At 39.3% G+C, this 13,846-nt stretch overlaps 1 protein-coding gene across 2 annotated transcripts in view; it reads left to right on the top strand.

Annotated features, from left to right (window-relative positions):
• Nucleotides 1–13,846, top strand: part of LOC306860780 (1-phosphatidylinositol 4,5-bisphosphate phosphodiesterase gamma-1-like) — a 42,145-nt gene that overhangs the window by 21,975 nt on the left and 6,324 nt on the right. Inside the window, exons 17-31 of one of the 2 annotated variants that reach the window (XM_079402697.1) lie at nt 2,238–2,425; nt 2,710–2,910; nt 3,343–3,462; nt 3,543–3,723; nt 4,344–4,421; nt 4,527–4,630; nt 6,691–6,784; nt 6,885–6,951; nt 7,779–7,930; nt 8,137–8,233; nt 9,906–10,130; nt 11,265–11,413; nt 12,283–12,397; nt 12,486–12,647; nt 13,708–13,796. In XM_079402697.1, the coding sequence (XP_079258823.1) occupies nt 2,238–2,425; nt 2,710–2,910; nt 3,343–3,462; nt 3,543–3,723; nt 4,344–4,421; nt 4,527–4,630; nt 6,691–6,784; nt 6,885–6,951; nt 7,779–7,930; nt 8,137–8,233; nt 9,906–10,130; nt 11,265–11,413; nt 12,283–12,397; nt 12,486–12,647; nt 13,708–13,796 (2,022 nt within the window). Of the gene's footprint in view, nt 1–2,237; nt 2,426–2,709; nt 2,911–3,342; nt 3,463–3,542; nt 3,724–4,343; nt 4,422–4,526; nt 4,631–6,690; nt 6,785–6,881; nt 6,952–7,778; nt 7,931–8,136; nt 8,234–9,905; nt 10,131–11,264; nt 11,414–12,282; nt 12,398–12,485; nt 12,648–13,707; nt 13,797–13,846 lie in introns of both variants that reach the window. The other variant, XM_079402696.1, reaches the window with a different exon arrangement.

Raw genomic sequence — 13,846 nt, 5'->3', positions numbered from 1 at the left:
ATCCCGCCAGTAAAACTGATGCATCGTTCTGTTCATGACGTACTGACACAAAGTTCAGATGATTTGCAATAGTCACGTTGTGGCGTCCAGTGCAGACTACTAGACTGTTACAGCGCGGCGCGTCCGGTGTAGACACCGTGTGACAGAAATCACAAATGGTCCATATACAGCGCGGGAGGGTTATTCCTGACAGGACACCATTCGGTAACACAAACGTAGTGATCATCATGATATTACAAAGATGCACCGAAGACGGACACGAAGAGGAGAGAATAGTCGCGCAAGCAGATAAAATACTGTACCAGAGAACACATTCATTGTTTGAGATGCTCGAAATACTGGAAGAAAACCATGAATATTGAATTGGGATGGGGGTTATGGATACATACAGTATCAAATGAGTGTTTATAAGCTGTGTACAGCAGTGGAAACGCTATATTGCTGTTCTAAAAGCGCCATCTGCTGTCAGAAAGAGAATTTGACCGGTAACAGAGCAAAATAAACAATTAAAGGTGCCACAGGTGATTGTCTTCAGAAACATTTTTTATGCTGGTTGAAAGTCTCTTCACATCCTGATAGCAATCATTAAGTGAAGTGGTGAATGTATTTATCTGTATTTATATATTATGTGGAAGGTGTTGGCCCAAGAAATGTTCGTCCGATCAAAACGCTCGGTCCGACGCAGGCTTTCCTACCTGCCTGTCAACATATGTATTTTCGTTCCTCTGTGCCTGTTCACACAGACAGGGTTCGTCATCAGCGCGTTCACGCACGCTGTGCAGACAGCTAGAATAGCAGGCAAACATCAACAACCCGATCTTCCCTCCTGGTATTGTAGTACTTTTACTAACTGAACTATAAAGTTTTCTCGCCGGTGAATGACACGTGTAGCCCAGCGGTTCCCAATTCCAGTGCTTTTGCATGTCTCTCTTAGTTAACACACCCGATTCACATAACCAGCTCGTTAGAAGAGAGCTCTGTGCATGAACTGTGTTCTGATTGACATGCTCCCTACACAGTGTTCGTTGCTCCCTACTCCCTGAGCAGGAAAATCCGTCGAAGTTTAATTCACTTTGGAACATTCGCTCACGGATTTATCCTGCGCTGCGTCTTCACACACAGATGAAACTTACTAGAGAAGTGTGACATAATATACCTCTGTAAATAAATACAATTTAAATTCATGTCTCGCACACTTTAATGCCCTTTGTATGGTACACTCGCTTTGAACTGGAATCATGGCAGAATATCTGGCGATGTCCACTTCACAGGGCACTTATGACTTCCGTTCGAACAGAACAAACGTCGGACGTGATAAGATATGAAATGTGCGGGGAGGGCGCGAGGACTGTAATTGGAAACCGTGGATGTAGCCTATTGTGGTACCGTAATTTAATGTGGTCTCTGGTATTCTGCTCTGTGAGCGTATGTGCGTTCAGGGGGCGTGGCTTTGGACGGCGATTGCAGGGACATTCGCTTTCAGTGCTATCAGGCTAAAGTTAGCATTTTCCGAGATCATCTACTGCACCTTTAATAAATGAAAATAAATAGGCAACGAGTATGGGAATCGGCCCATTTTAATATAAAAAAATCAATTGGAGTTGGTCACGAAAAATCCTGATCAGTGCTTCCTTTGTGCATAGATCTGTAGAACAAGTGGGTTACATAACGATATTTTTAAAATTAAGATAAAAAAAAAAAAATTTACTTGAAAAGAAAACAGGATGACTTTGATTAGCATAGTTGTGTTAGGATGAGCTGAGCAAGTCTGCACATGTAATTCCTACTGAAACAGGAAGTAATGGATAACAAAAAAAAGGGTGTGTGAGTGAAAGGAAAATGTATGTGTGTGAGAGCACCAGAATGAATTATGTCTTGTACGGCCCCTCCGTACAAGCCATATATACACACATACATACACACACACTGGATACACTGCCTTTATAAAGTTTGGGATCAGAAAGGTTTGTAATGTTTTTTTTTTTTAAAGAAGTCTCTTATGCTCATCAAGGCTGCATTTCTGCATTTATTTGATCAAAAATACAGATTTTTTTTTTTTTTATATTATTGCAATTTTTAAAAATGTATATTAAAATAGAAATTGCAATGATATTTCACAATATTAGTTTTTTTCAGTATTTTTGGTCAAATAAACGCAGCCTTGAGACTTCTTTAACAAACATGTAAAATCCTGCTTGACGTTGAGCGTTCAGACTGTAGCTGCTCCTCTTCTCCAGACCTGTAACGGCATGGACCAGCATGTGACGGAGAAGTGGTTTCACGGGAAGCTGGGAGCGGGGCGTGACGGGCGTCAGATCGCCGAGCGTCTGCTGTCGGAGTACTGTCTGGAGACCGGCGCGCCGGACGGCTCGTTCCTGGTGCGGGAGAGCGAGACCTTCGTGGGAGACTACACTCTCTCCTTCTGGTAACCTGCCCTCCTCACAGAGCAGCGGCTGACCGCTTGCTTACTGGAGAGCCTGAATTCAGAGATTTCAAACTGATGTTTAATCTCTTAAAACTAAGCCAAATACACTTTTGCAGTTTTTAGCATAAATAAATGATAAAAACATGATATAATTCAGCCATAATATTTCTCCCCATGAAAATAGCCCAAGATGCTGACATGGTATTAAATCATAATAGACTACTCCTGCCAGCTGAAAGCGTGAAGCGGCTGTGAAATAAGTGTTTTGGGTTGTTTCTGCTCAGGCGGTCCGGTCGGGTTCAGCACTGCAGGATTCACTCTCGGCAGGAGGCTGGCAGCCCCAAGTTCTACCTGACGGATAACCTGGTGTTCGACACGCTGTTCGCGCTCATCACACATTACCAGCAGGTGCCTCTGCGCTGCAACGAGTTTGAGATGAAGCTGACCGAGCCGGTGCCCCAGACCAACGCTCACGAGAGCAAAGAGTGAGTCCCACGCCCACAACTGACCCAGCTGATGATCCAAGCGACTTACAGAAACAGTTCATTACATTTACATTTAAACACATTACATTAACACAATAAAAACATGATAACATGGTTATCTGTTTTTGCAAATAAACGCTTATGTATGTATTTGTGTGTGTGTGTGTGTGTGTGTGTGTGTGTGTGTGGACACAGGCACACATATATTTACATTTAGTCATTTGGCAGACGCTTTTATCCAAAACGACTTGCATATATACATATACACACACATATACATAAATGTGTACATGTATATGTAAAAATGAGCAAATAACTCATTAAAATATTCAGAACTTTAATAACCCTCTGGTCTCCCAATAGTAAGAGCATCTCTGAGCAGCTTCCTTTTCCCGGGCTAATTTGAGCGTGTGTTGGGTGTTTTCTGTGCAGGTGGTATCACGCGTCTCTGTCCCGCAGTCAGGCTGAAAACATGCTGATGAGAGTCCCGCGTGACGGGGCTTTCCTCGTTAGGAAGAGAACAGAAGTCAACTCTTTTGCCATTTCCTTCCGGTGAGATCCAGACTCCCGCTCTCATGTTCGATTGTGTCCTTGTCTCTGCAGCTCTTCTCACTCTCGTCTTTCTCTCTCAGGGCGGAGGGCAAGATAAAGCACTGCCGCGTGCAGCAGGAGGGACAGACGGTGGTTTTGGGCACCTCAGAGTTTGACAGTTTAGTAGATTTAATCAGTTACTATGAGAAACATCCACTGTACCGGAAAATGAAGCTACGCTACCCCATCAACGAGGAAACACTGGAGAAGATCGGCACTGCTGTGAGTGATCTGCACGACAGACCCGTTACATCACTGCTTAAAAATCACAAATCTGTCAATATATACATAGTTCGCACAGATATATTATGTAAACACAAACTTTTATTTTAGATGCAATTAATCACGATTAATGGTTTGACAGCACTAGTAGAAATCTGACGGCATGCATACTGAAAATCTCGATTTGTCTCGCTGAGATTGGTGCTGTTAAAATAAGTGTTTGTGAGAGGCGCCCGTGTTTAGTTTACTTCCTTCAGCTGTTTGTTGTGAGTTTCTCAGAATGCGGTTGGCTTATAATTAGTATCTAGTAGGCCTCAGACTGCACACAGAAGCTGACCAGATCTGATCCCCACAGCTCTAATGGGATTGGCTGGTTTTATGCAGTTTCCAGGGGGTCATTTTGTTTGTTTGAGTAAAGTTACTCTCTTCCTTTACAGTCTTTCTTGGAAGCTGCTGTTTGATTATTTGAAAGAACTAGCAGGTTTTGCACCAGATCTGTGTATTATTGTGGTTGTGGTTTGCAAGTTTACCTATTAATTGTTAGTTAGACCTTACCGTCAGGTGGTTTTTGAGTGGCCTGAGTTAAAGTGAAAGTTCTTCCTCTTCTTGTCTGAATGCAGGAGCCTGATTATGGATCTCTGTATGAAGGCCGTAACCCTGGATTCTATGTGGAAGCCAATCAGATGCCCACGTTTAAGGTACCCCTGCTCTCTCTGCATGTACAGTGTGTTTCTGGTACTGTTTGCTTTAGTGTATGACGGTCCTGTGCGTGTGTGTGTGTGTGTGTGTGTGTGTGTGAGCAGTGCACAGTACGAGCCATGTATGAATACAAAGCCCAGCGCGATGATGAACTTTCCTTCAGTAAGAGCACCATCATTCAGAACGTGGACAAACAGGAAGGAGGCTGGTGAGTACAAGACACTGTCTATATATATATATTGTGTAGTATCTGAGCAGACCAAAATATATATAATGTTTTGTGAAATATTATTTATTTTAATTTTTGGGGTGAAATTTGTCGACGTGTTATTTTCATGTCAGTGAAATACCATTACAGTTTTACTTAATATTTTGATTTAATATATTTTCTGCTTTCATGTTTTCACATTTTCAGTATGTTTTTGTCATTTTTCTTCATTTTTTTTGTTCTTAATGTCTGTATAGTTTTAATTAATTTCTTTATTTAGTTTTAGTTATTTTAGTACATCAAGTTAAGCTCAATGAACATGAGAATTGTTTTCTTTCTTTTTTAGATGTTATTTCAAGTAACGAACATTTATTTTTATGGTTTTATTTAATTATAATAATCCTGATTTGGTGTTAAAACAGGACTGAAGTTCATGTCAGTCACTCCAAGTGCACACTACAGTGGTAAAGCTCATTGCATTGGACATTGTGACAAGCAGATTGTAGTGTACGCCTGATGCTCTTGTAGTGTGCACACTACTGAGGGACGATCTGACTAGCCACAGAAGCGACAGCAGATTTTAAATCTGTAGTCTGTGTGCATAACACATTGCTGTGAGCGTTAGGTTGTGACAACTCTCAGAAGGCTCTGCTTGTTTGAGTCCCTTTCCTACAAAAATAAACTGAAATAGTGCTAAACTTGGCTCTCAAGAGGCAGAAATACAAAATGAAGAAGTGGCTCTAAAATACAGAAGTGCTAAATGAGGCCACTAATTAGGTAGGTAAATTAAACTAAACCTAAAACAAGTGACGTCTGACCTGAGACTGTGTCTCAGCCCACTCATGCCTATAATGATAACTATATCAATAAATCTAATTGTCCTGATGCTATGAGGTTAGTGAAGTCCAGTCTGCAACTATAACAGTAACGACACAGAGGAACAAGATCATTGAAATTAGGGATGGAGCAATTACTGGGTTAACGATAAATCATGATGAAATTCCCCACGGTTAGTATTACTGTTTCATATTTTAAGCATCATTAAAACCATATTCGATTACCGCCATTTGAACACCTGAAGATAAATAAAAACTGTCCAGCATAAAGTCTCATGTGAGCACAGCACAGTAGTTCTGTTTTGAGTGAAAGCATGGAGGAAAAGCTGGGAGGATTTAAAAGAGTGCTAAGGGAATTATACAAATGAAAACAGCTGTTTCTGCTGCTCCGTCAGCGCCACCTGCTGTCAGAGACTGGATTTACAGAGACTTACATTCACTTTCAGTCTGTGTGCAGTTTCTGTCTGGACCAAACACAGACCCGATTCACATGGCCTTCTGTAAACTTGGACCGGTTGATGAAAAACAAGCGGATTCTACACGTTTAGACAATTCGGTCAAGTTATCTAGAATTATTTATGGAGCAGATAAAATACACGTTCATTTATTAATCAATTATCATTTTCATTTTGACTTGACTCTTTATGTGAGTTCGTACATGTTGTCATTTAAAATACAGACATTTTAAGTTTTTCAGTGTTTATGCAAGCAAAAAGTCATTTTATTTGTTGTTTGTTGATTTTAAATATAAAACTTGGTGAAGTGATTTATGTGTCGGTACTTCTTGAACGTTTCCAGCACATTTTAACAATACCGTGATAATACTGATAGCATGATCATTTTCATACCATTAAATCTCTAATTGAGATGTTTTTCAGAACACCTTTTTCCAGCTGATGAAGGTTAAAAGCATTGACAGCCAATCAGAATCCACCGGACTTTAAAGTGGCAGATGATAAAACTGCAGTGTTTATTATAAACGCAGTGTTGTCCGCTGTGGTCAAACATAATTTAAATATTTTTTTATATTGTGCTCCATGTCCTGCATGGTTTCAATTTCTTACATTAATATCTCACTAGCCAGAAAGTCTCATGTATTTGCCAAAGCCTATTTTTACTTGCATTAGGTGCGTTGTTTGTGTTTTTGGAGCCCCTTTCTCTCTTTCAGTCTTGATTTGGTTCACAAGCACCATGAGGGCTGTGTGTGTTTGTGTTCCCGCTCAGGTGGAAGGGAGACCATGGCGGGAAGAAGCAGCTCTGGTTCCCTGCGAATTACGTTGAGGAAATCAGCCCGACGGCCGTGGAGCCTGACAGATCAGTGAGTCCTGCGTGTGTGTGTGTGTGTGTGTGTGTGTTGTGTTGTGTCAGAGGCGCTCTGAGCTCCGGCCTTTACCCCTGTTCTCGCTCTCGCTCAGCAGACCACAGAGAACAGTCCTCTGGGAGATCTCCTGAGAGGAAGTGTGGACGTGTCTTCCTGTCAGATCGGTGAGTGTGTTCCTCTTCCCTGACACACACTCGGCATCAGATCAGATGTTTGAGACACACACACACACACACACACACACACACACACACACATATTAGGTTTGAATTTAGATCAGAGCAGTCTGAAGATTTAAGATAATCGTGACCAATTTTTTAGCTAATTAAATTTTTTGTTAACATAATAATAATAATAATAATAGTAGTAATAACAATAATAATTATTATTATATCATAATTATTAAATTATTGATGTTATTAATTTATTTCCATGTGCTACAATGATTTATTTTTTAAACTATATACAGTGGTGTGAAAAAGTGTCGGCCCCCTTCCTGATTTTTATTTTATTGCGTGTTTGTCCTACTTTAATGTTTCAGATCAAACATATTTAAATATTAATCAAAGATAGCACAAGTAAACACAACATGCAGTTTTTAAATGAAGGGTTTTTTTATGAAGGAAAACAAAATCCAAACCCACATGGCCCTGTGTGAAAAACACCCCAGCAAATCCACCTCTGATACAGAACAGAAACATGTGGACTGCAGCTTGAGTTGTATCAGGGATGCCAGTTTATGCTACTTTTAAAATGTTTCTGCGGGTTGTTTTTCAGTCCACGGTTAAAGCGACCCCCCCCCCCCCCCCCCCCCCCGGGATCACTATTTTGACCGAGGGCATTCCCAGCAGAGAGGAAAAGCATAAAACTAGCTTTTTGGGCTAGTTTTGAATTGCACTTGGGCTGGTTTTGTTTTGACAGACCTGGCAACCCTGAGTTGCATGGTGTTTGATGTTGTCTTGTGTTAAGTGTATATATATCTCTCCTGTAGTGGCCAGGCCTGAAGGGAAGGGCAGCAGACAGTTTGTCTTCTCTTTGGTGCCGGTGGCTTCGCTTCGCCTGGACATTGCAGCCAGTTCCCAGGAGGAGCTAAAGGACTGGGTGATGAAGATCCGTGAGGTCACCATGACCTCTGAAGCTAAGGTCAGCTCTGAGAACATATCTCCTCTGCAGTAACACAATCAAACCGACCACCTCTGTTGAGTTTGATATGACTGATTATGTGTTCTCCTTGTAAATCATGTGATCGAATGCATCTAAAATGTATGCAGTTTCCTAAGAATGTTTTGTGGTTTTCGACACACGTACTTGACCGTGTCTCTGACTAATGACTATTTGCTCTCCTTCAGCTTGAGGAGGGTAAAATGATGGAAAGAAGAAAGAAGATTGCTCTAGAGCTGTCAGACCTCGTCATCTACTGCCGGCCGGTTCCTTTTGATGAAGACAGTAAGACGTCCGACGCTTTTAAATCTCTAACTCCTTTCATATCGTGTATTACCCACAATTATCATTAACTAAAACCATTAAAAAAATAGTATGTGAAATAAAACAAACATGAACTAATATATAAAAAAACTTGTACTAAAAAAAATGAGATAAAACAAGTTTAAGGTGAATTACTAAAGTAAATTAAATCTAAAAATGTAAAGAAAACTACACCCATTTAAAAATATATGTCAAAACTTAAAACTTTAAAATGAAAATGCAAACAAGTATAAAAATCAAATTGGAAATATTAACAGAAACTAACAGTACATCAGTGCTACTAAAATAATAAAGTGGCCCTAACTCTTTTTGATAGCTAAGGCTGGGCTATATAGTTAGTCTATATAATTATTATTCACGTTTATAAAAAGACATGTTTGTTTGCATGCTCATTAATAATAACCTAAGTAGAAGATCATTATTTTTGCTTTAATAATTCTGACCAAAACTCAATTCTAAAACCAGGTTAAAATAGTGCAAAGCTGACAGTAATGAACTCTCTGAATTAACACAGTTATTTTTATATGAACAAACTAACTATTGCGTAGCAAAGTTTGCATATATCAGTAAACATTGCAATGTTTAATATGCTAATGGCACACATTAACATGTTTGAATGATGATAATGCATCCTTAAATCTCATTCAAATATATTATACTGATTCCTGAAAATAATCACGGCACTTAAGGCTGATGTTTTAATAGCTTGGATTTAAACTGAACACTTTCATTCTTTCAAGGGGTTACACCGTTAGTCTAGATGCTCTCTAGAAAACCTAATGGCCAAATAAACTGGATTCAGATCAGATATTCATTAGATTTATAAATTACTGTGAACGCGTTTTACTTGAAACGTGACCGAGACTTGGTATAAAATCTTTACCACTTTATATAAAATCAGACCAACTATCATTATTGAATGGGTCATGACTTCAGGATATTTTCCAAAATGTGACCCTGCAGGTCACTGGGGATATTTGTAGCAATAGCCAATAATAGACTGTATGGCTCAAAATTATCCATTTTGCCTTTATGACAAAAATCATTAGGATATGAAAGGAACACTACACTTTTTTGGGAAATAGGCTCATTTTACAACTCCCCACGAGTTAAACAGTTGAGTTTTACTGTGTTTAAATCCATTCAGCCCATCTCCGGGTCTGGCAGTAGCACTTTTAGCTTAGCTTAGCATAGATCATTGAATCTGATTAGACCGTTAGCATTTAATACTCTGTATTATCACACTGATGAGTTTATTATTATTTATTATTTGGTCATTTAGCAGATGCTTTTATCCAAAGCGACTTACAAATGAGGACAACAGAAGCAATCAATTGTAGTATTAAAACAACTAAAAACAGATCCAAAGCTAAAGCTTTATAAATACTACCTGTACACATTTAAAAATAAATTAAATAAAAATGCATACAACAAAATTTCAAAACTTAACTTTTTTAAATGAAAATCAAAAAATAAAGCTGAAAACAATTCAAAATATAAATTTCAATCAGGTGTTTGATTAGGATGAGTCGGTGTGTCTCCAAGAGCAGGGTTGGGAAACATTACTTTAATATCAAATGCCATGCAGCTCCTCCTCAACACAAAAGCTGAAAGCCTCTCCGGTGTCTTACAGAGATCGGCACGGAGCGGGCCTGTTTCCGGGACATGTCCTCGTTTCCCGAGACCAAAGCGGAGAAGTATGTGAACCGCATCAAAGGAAAGAAGTTCCTGCAGTACAACCGGCTGCAGCTCTCGCGGATCTACCCTCGCGGTCAGCGCCTGGACTCGTCCAACTACGACCCGCTACCCATGTGGCTGTGCGGCAGTCAGCTGGTGGCCCTTAACTTCCAGACCGCAGGTGAGCTCAGGCCAAGGGTTGAGGCATGACATGTTGTAGTTGAGTCCGGGTCATGGTCCTGCTTGCTTTGTTTGCTTAGGCTATATGTTTATTTGTAAAATCATCCACACAAGCAAAGTTGGTTGATAACATAAGTGCAATAAAGTAATAGCCTTGTTAACAATGACTTGTATAATGTATTTTATATATGACAGAATTAAGCATGCCATGGGAAAGTCAATCTAGCTTACCGTTTTCTTATATTGATATTCTTTATTTCTTACTCCAACAGTTCATCAGGCTCTTAATGATTGAGTTGATGGCATCTCTTGGAATATGTGAAGCCATCATTAGAAGCCATTATTGTCACATGGATCTCGATTCTGCTCTTAAGTGTACCATACTGTATTCATCATTACCAGGCCAATAATGACTCTTTATTCATCTATATAGCGTTTATGAAAAACAGCCTGCACATTTAGAAACAATATCTACAACATGGCACGATTGTAATATAAATCTATAGGAAAAGTCTGTTGTTTTACAAGACGTTAGACAACATTTACCACAATAAATAAGCCTACAATAAAACGTGATATTCTAGTAGTTTAAAAACACTTGAATATATGTTAGTGCTGGATCAAGTCCTCTATTCATCAATCTTTTTAGTTTATTTGCCTTTTTTAGATGCTGTTCGATACAACTATCTGGAATCTGAGGGTGCAAAAAAAATCAAAATATTGAGAAAATCGCCTTTAAATTTGTCCAAATGAAGTTATTATCAATGCATATTACTAATATATTTATGGTAGGAAATTTACGAAATATCTTCATGGAACATAATAATATCCTAATGATTTTTGGCATAAAAGAAAAATGTATAATTTTGACCCATACAGTGTATTTTTGGCTATTGCTACAAATATCCCCCAGAGACTTCAGACTGGTTTTGTGCTCCAGGGTCACGTGAAATTCTTTGTTCAGACAATTGTGTTTGAGTAGTTGGGACAACATTTGGGGCAATTTTGTTGGTTTGACAAGGGTTTTTATGTAGTTTCAAGAAAATAGACTCTGGATGTGCAGTTTTATTTCTCTCGCTCCTGTCCTCTTGTTCCTGTCGTTCTGTCGTTTAACAGAGCGCTCGTTTCTCTGCAGATAAGCCCATGCAGATGAACCAGGCACTCTTCATGCTGAACGGCAAGAGCGGTTACGTGCTGCAGCCGTCCATCATGAGAGACGATAGCTTCGACCCGTTTGACCGGCACTCTCTGAGAGCAGTGGAGCCCATCACGCTCTCCATAGAGGTACACGTGCACTACGACAGGGTTTCTGCCGCTCTTAGGCTCTTCCACAAGTTAAAGATGTTAAAGTGCATTTAAAGAGTCTTCTGTAACACTTTAGTTTAGGGACCAGTTCTCTCTATTAACTAGTTGATTATTAGCATGCCTATTATTAACATATTGGCTGTTTATTAGTGCTTATAAAGCACATCTGAATGCCTTATTCTGCTACATCTTCACCCCATAAACTTAACAACTAACTTACTAAATATTAATAAGCAGCAAATTAGGAGTTTGAGGCAAAGGTCATAGTTAATAGTTTGTAAATAGTGAAAATAGTCCAATTTATTGGACCTTTAAAATAAAGCAAATTAATAAAATGCTTAATTTGATATTATATTGTATTAACGAATAGAAGTTTAATTTGTATGTGTCATGCAGCAATAAATGCAGTTACAGCCAAAATCCACAATTGAGACCTAAAAAGGTTATAAAGACTTAAATTGATAAAGCCAAGGCATTAAATGGTGCATGCACTGCAAAAAATGAATATCTTCTACAATACTTCTGTCTTGTTTTCCAATAAAAATATCAAAGCTTCCTTAAATCAAGATACACTTACCTGAGATGCAAATTGGAGCATATGAAGTTCGTTCAGTTTATGCCTTCAATTTTCTTACTACTTACTCTTACAAGTCTTAAATTTATCTTCATAAAACCTGCAGAAATATGCAGCTGTGGCTTGGGGATTTTGATTTCATAACTCTCTCAAAATATTACCATGTACAGTGTTCGGTCTGTGCTTTTGTTCACCGGTTATCAGCCAATACTGATCATGTGAGGGCGACCAAATAGTTGCTAATGAAGGAAACTGAAAGTTGGTGTGTTTTAAGGTTTTGGGAGCGCGCCACCTGCCCAAACACGGTCGAGGTATCGTTTGCCCTCTCATCGAGATCGAAGTTTGTGGAGCAGAATATGACAACGCCAAGCAGAGGACTGACTCTGAAGGTAAACATCTCTTACAACAGAAACACGAGAGCAAACATTGTAAGGGTGTGTGCGGGGTCACTGAAATATTTACCTGTTTTACTCTCAGCGGACAACGGTCTGAACCCCACCTGGCCCAGAAAACCCTTCCGATTCACCGTGTGCAATCCTTCCTTTGCCTTCCTGCGCTTCGTGGTCTATGAAATCGACATGTTCAACGACCAGAACTTTCTCGCCCAGGCAACGTTCCCCATCAACTGCCTCAAAACAGGTACGCAAAAGAATGACCGCTTTTGTGCTCTAAATACATTGTGGTGTCCAGTCCTGCTCCTGGAGGGCCACTATCTTGCAGAGTAGGGCTGCACGACTACTCAAAATCGGGTCGAAATCGATATTAAATGGAGGCGGACAGTAGTATTTTTACTCTGCTTTAAAAGTACTTTTCAAGTGTCTGTACTTTATTAGTGTTTTTCTTTAGAAAACTTTACTTCACAACATTCCAAAGTATAATATTGTACTTTTTACTGCACTGCGCTTCAAATTAAATGTCTTTTAATTAGTCCTGTCAAACGATTAATCGTGGTATTACATAGCCTCAAGGACCTTTGCAAAAATAAAAAAATATGCAGACTTTTATTTGTGTACGAGAAACCATTAAACTTTGCATAAAGGACAATGCCACCTGTTGAACCATCAGCCCATTTCGCCGTGTTTACTTGGCCTCCACAAAGCATGCGTTAAAGAGACCCAAGGCCTTGAAATATTGCATACTGCCCTAACGAAAGCCAAATTTTAAAAACTTTTTACAGTACCAGTCTTTTTTATAGACCCTTGAACTTGGCAAATTTTGTCATCGGCCCATTTTGTGTCATGGTTTTTGCACCGCCACAGAGGATGTTACATTGGACATTATGCCTTGATATTAGAGGTAATACAATAAGAAAAGCCCAATTTTGAGCAAGTAGATCTCTGTTAATTCATGTGCATCCATGCTCATTTTATTCATAGTGATGCACAAAGGAAATAGGTTATATAAAACAAGAAATTGTAATGCATAAGCATGCGAAAAATTCCCATGCGCATGTGAATAGTTTCTTGAGCGCACAACAAAGTTTCTTGTGTGCATGCAAAAGTCTGTATTTTATTTTAGGCACTTTGTAGGTGGTCAAATATAAATCTGAAAATAATACTCTGAGCCATTTATGTTAAATATGATCTGAGAGGTTTGGAAATTTGAGTCTGGAAAAGTAATTTTAAAAAGGAAAATGAGTAGGAACCCTGTCTTCAGGATGAGGAGAAGAAAAAATAATGTCCCTAATGTCTGTCTGTAGGCTACCGGTCGGTCCCGCTGAAGAACAGCTACACTGAGGATCTGGAGTTGGCGTCTCTGCTGGTGCACATGGACATCATCAGAGGAAGGGTGGGCGTCATAGCATGTAGAAACACACTTTATTCATCAGCTGATATGCT

Source organism: Barbus barbus (assembly GCF_936440315.1).
Source record: "Barbus barbus genome assembly, chromosome: 41".
Classification (NCBI taxonomy): Eukaryota; Metazoa; Chordata; class Actinopteri; order Cypriniformes; family Cyprinidae; genus Barbus; species Barbus barbus.
The sequence above is the reverse complement of the archived record's forward strand: the minus strand, read 5'-3'. Positions and strand labels throughout refer to the sequence as shown.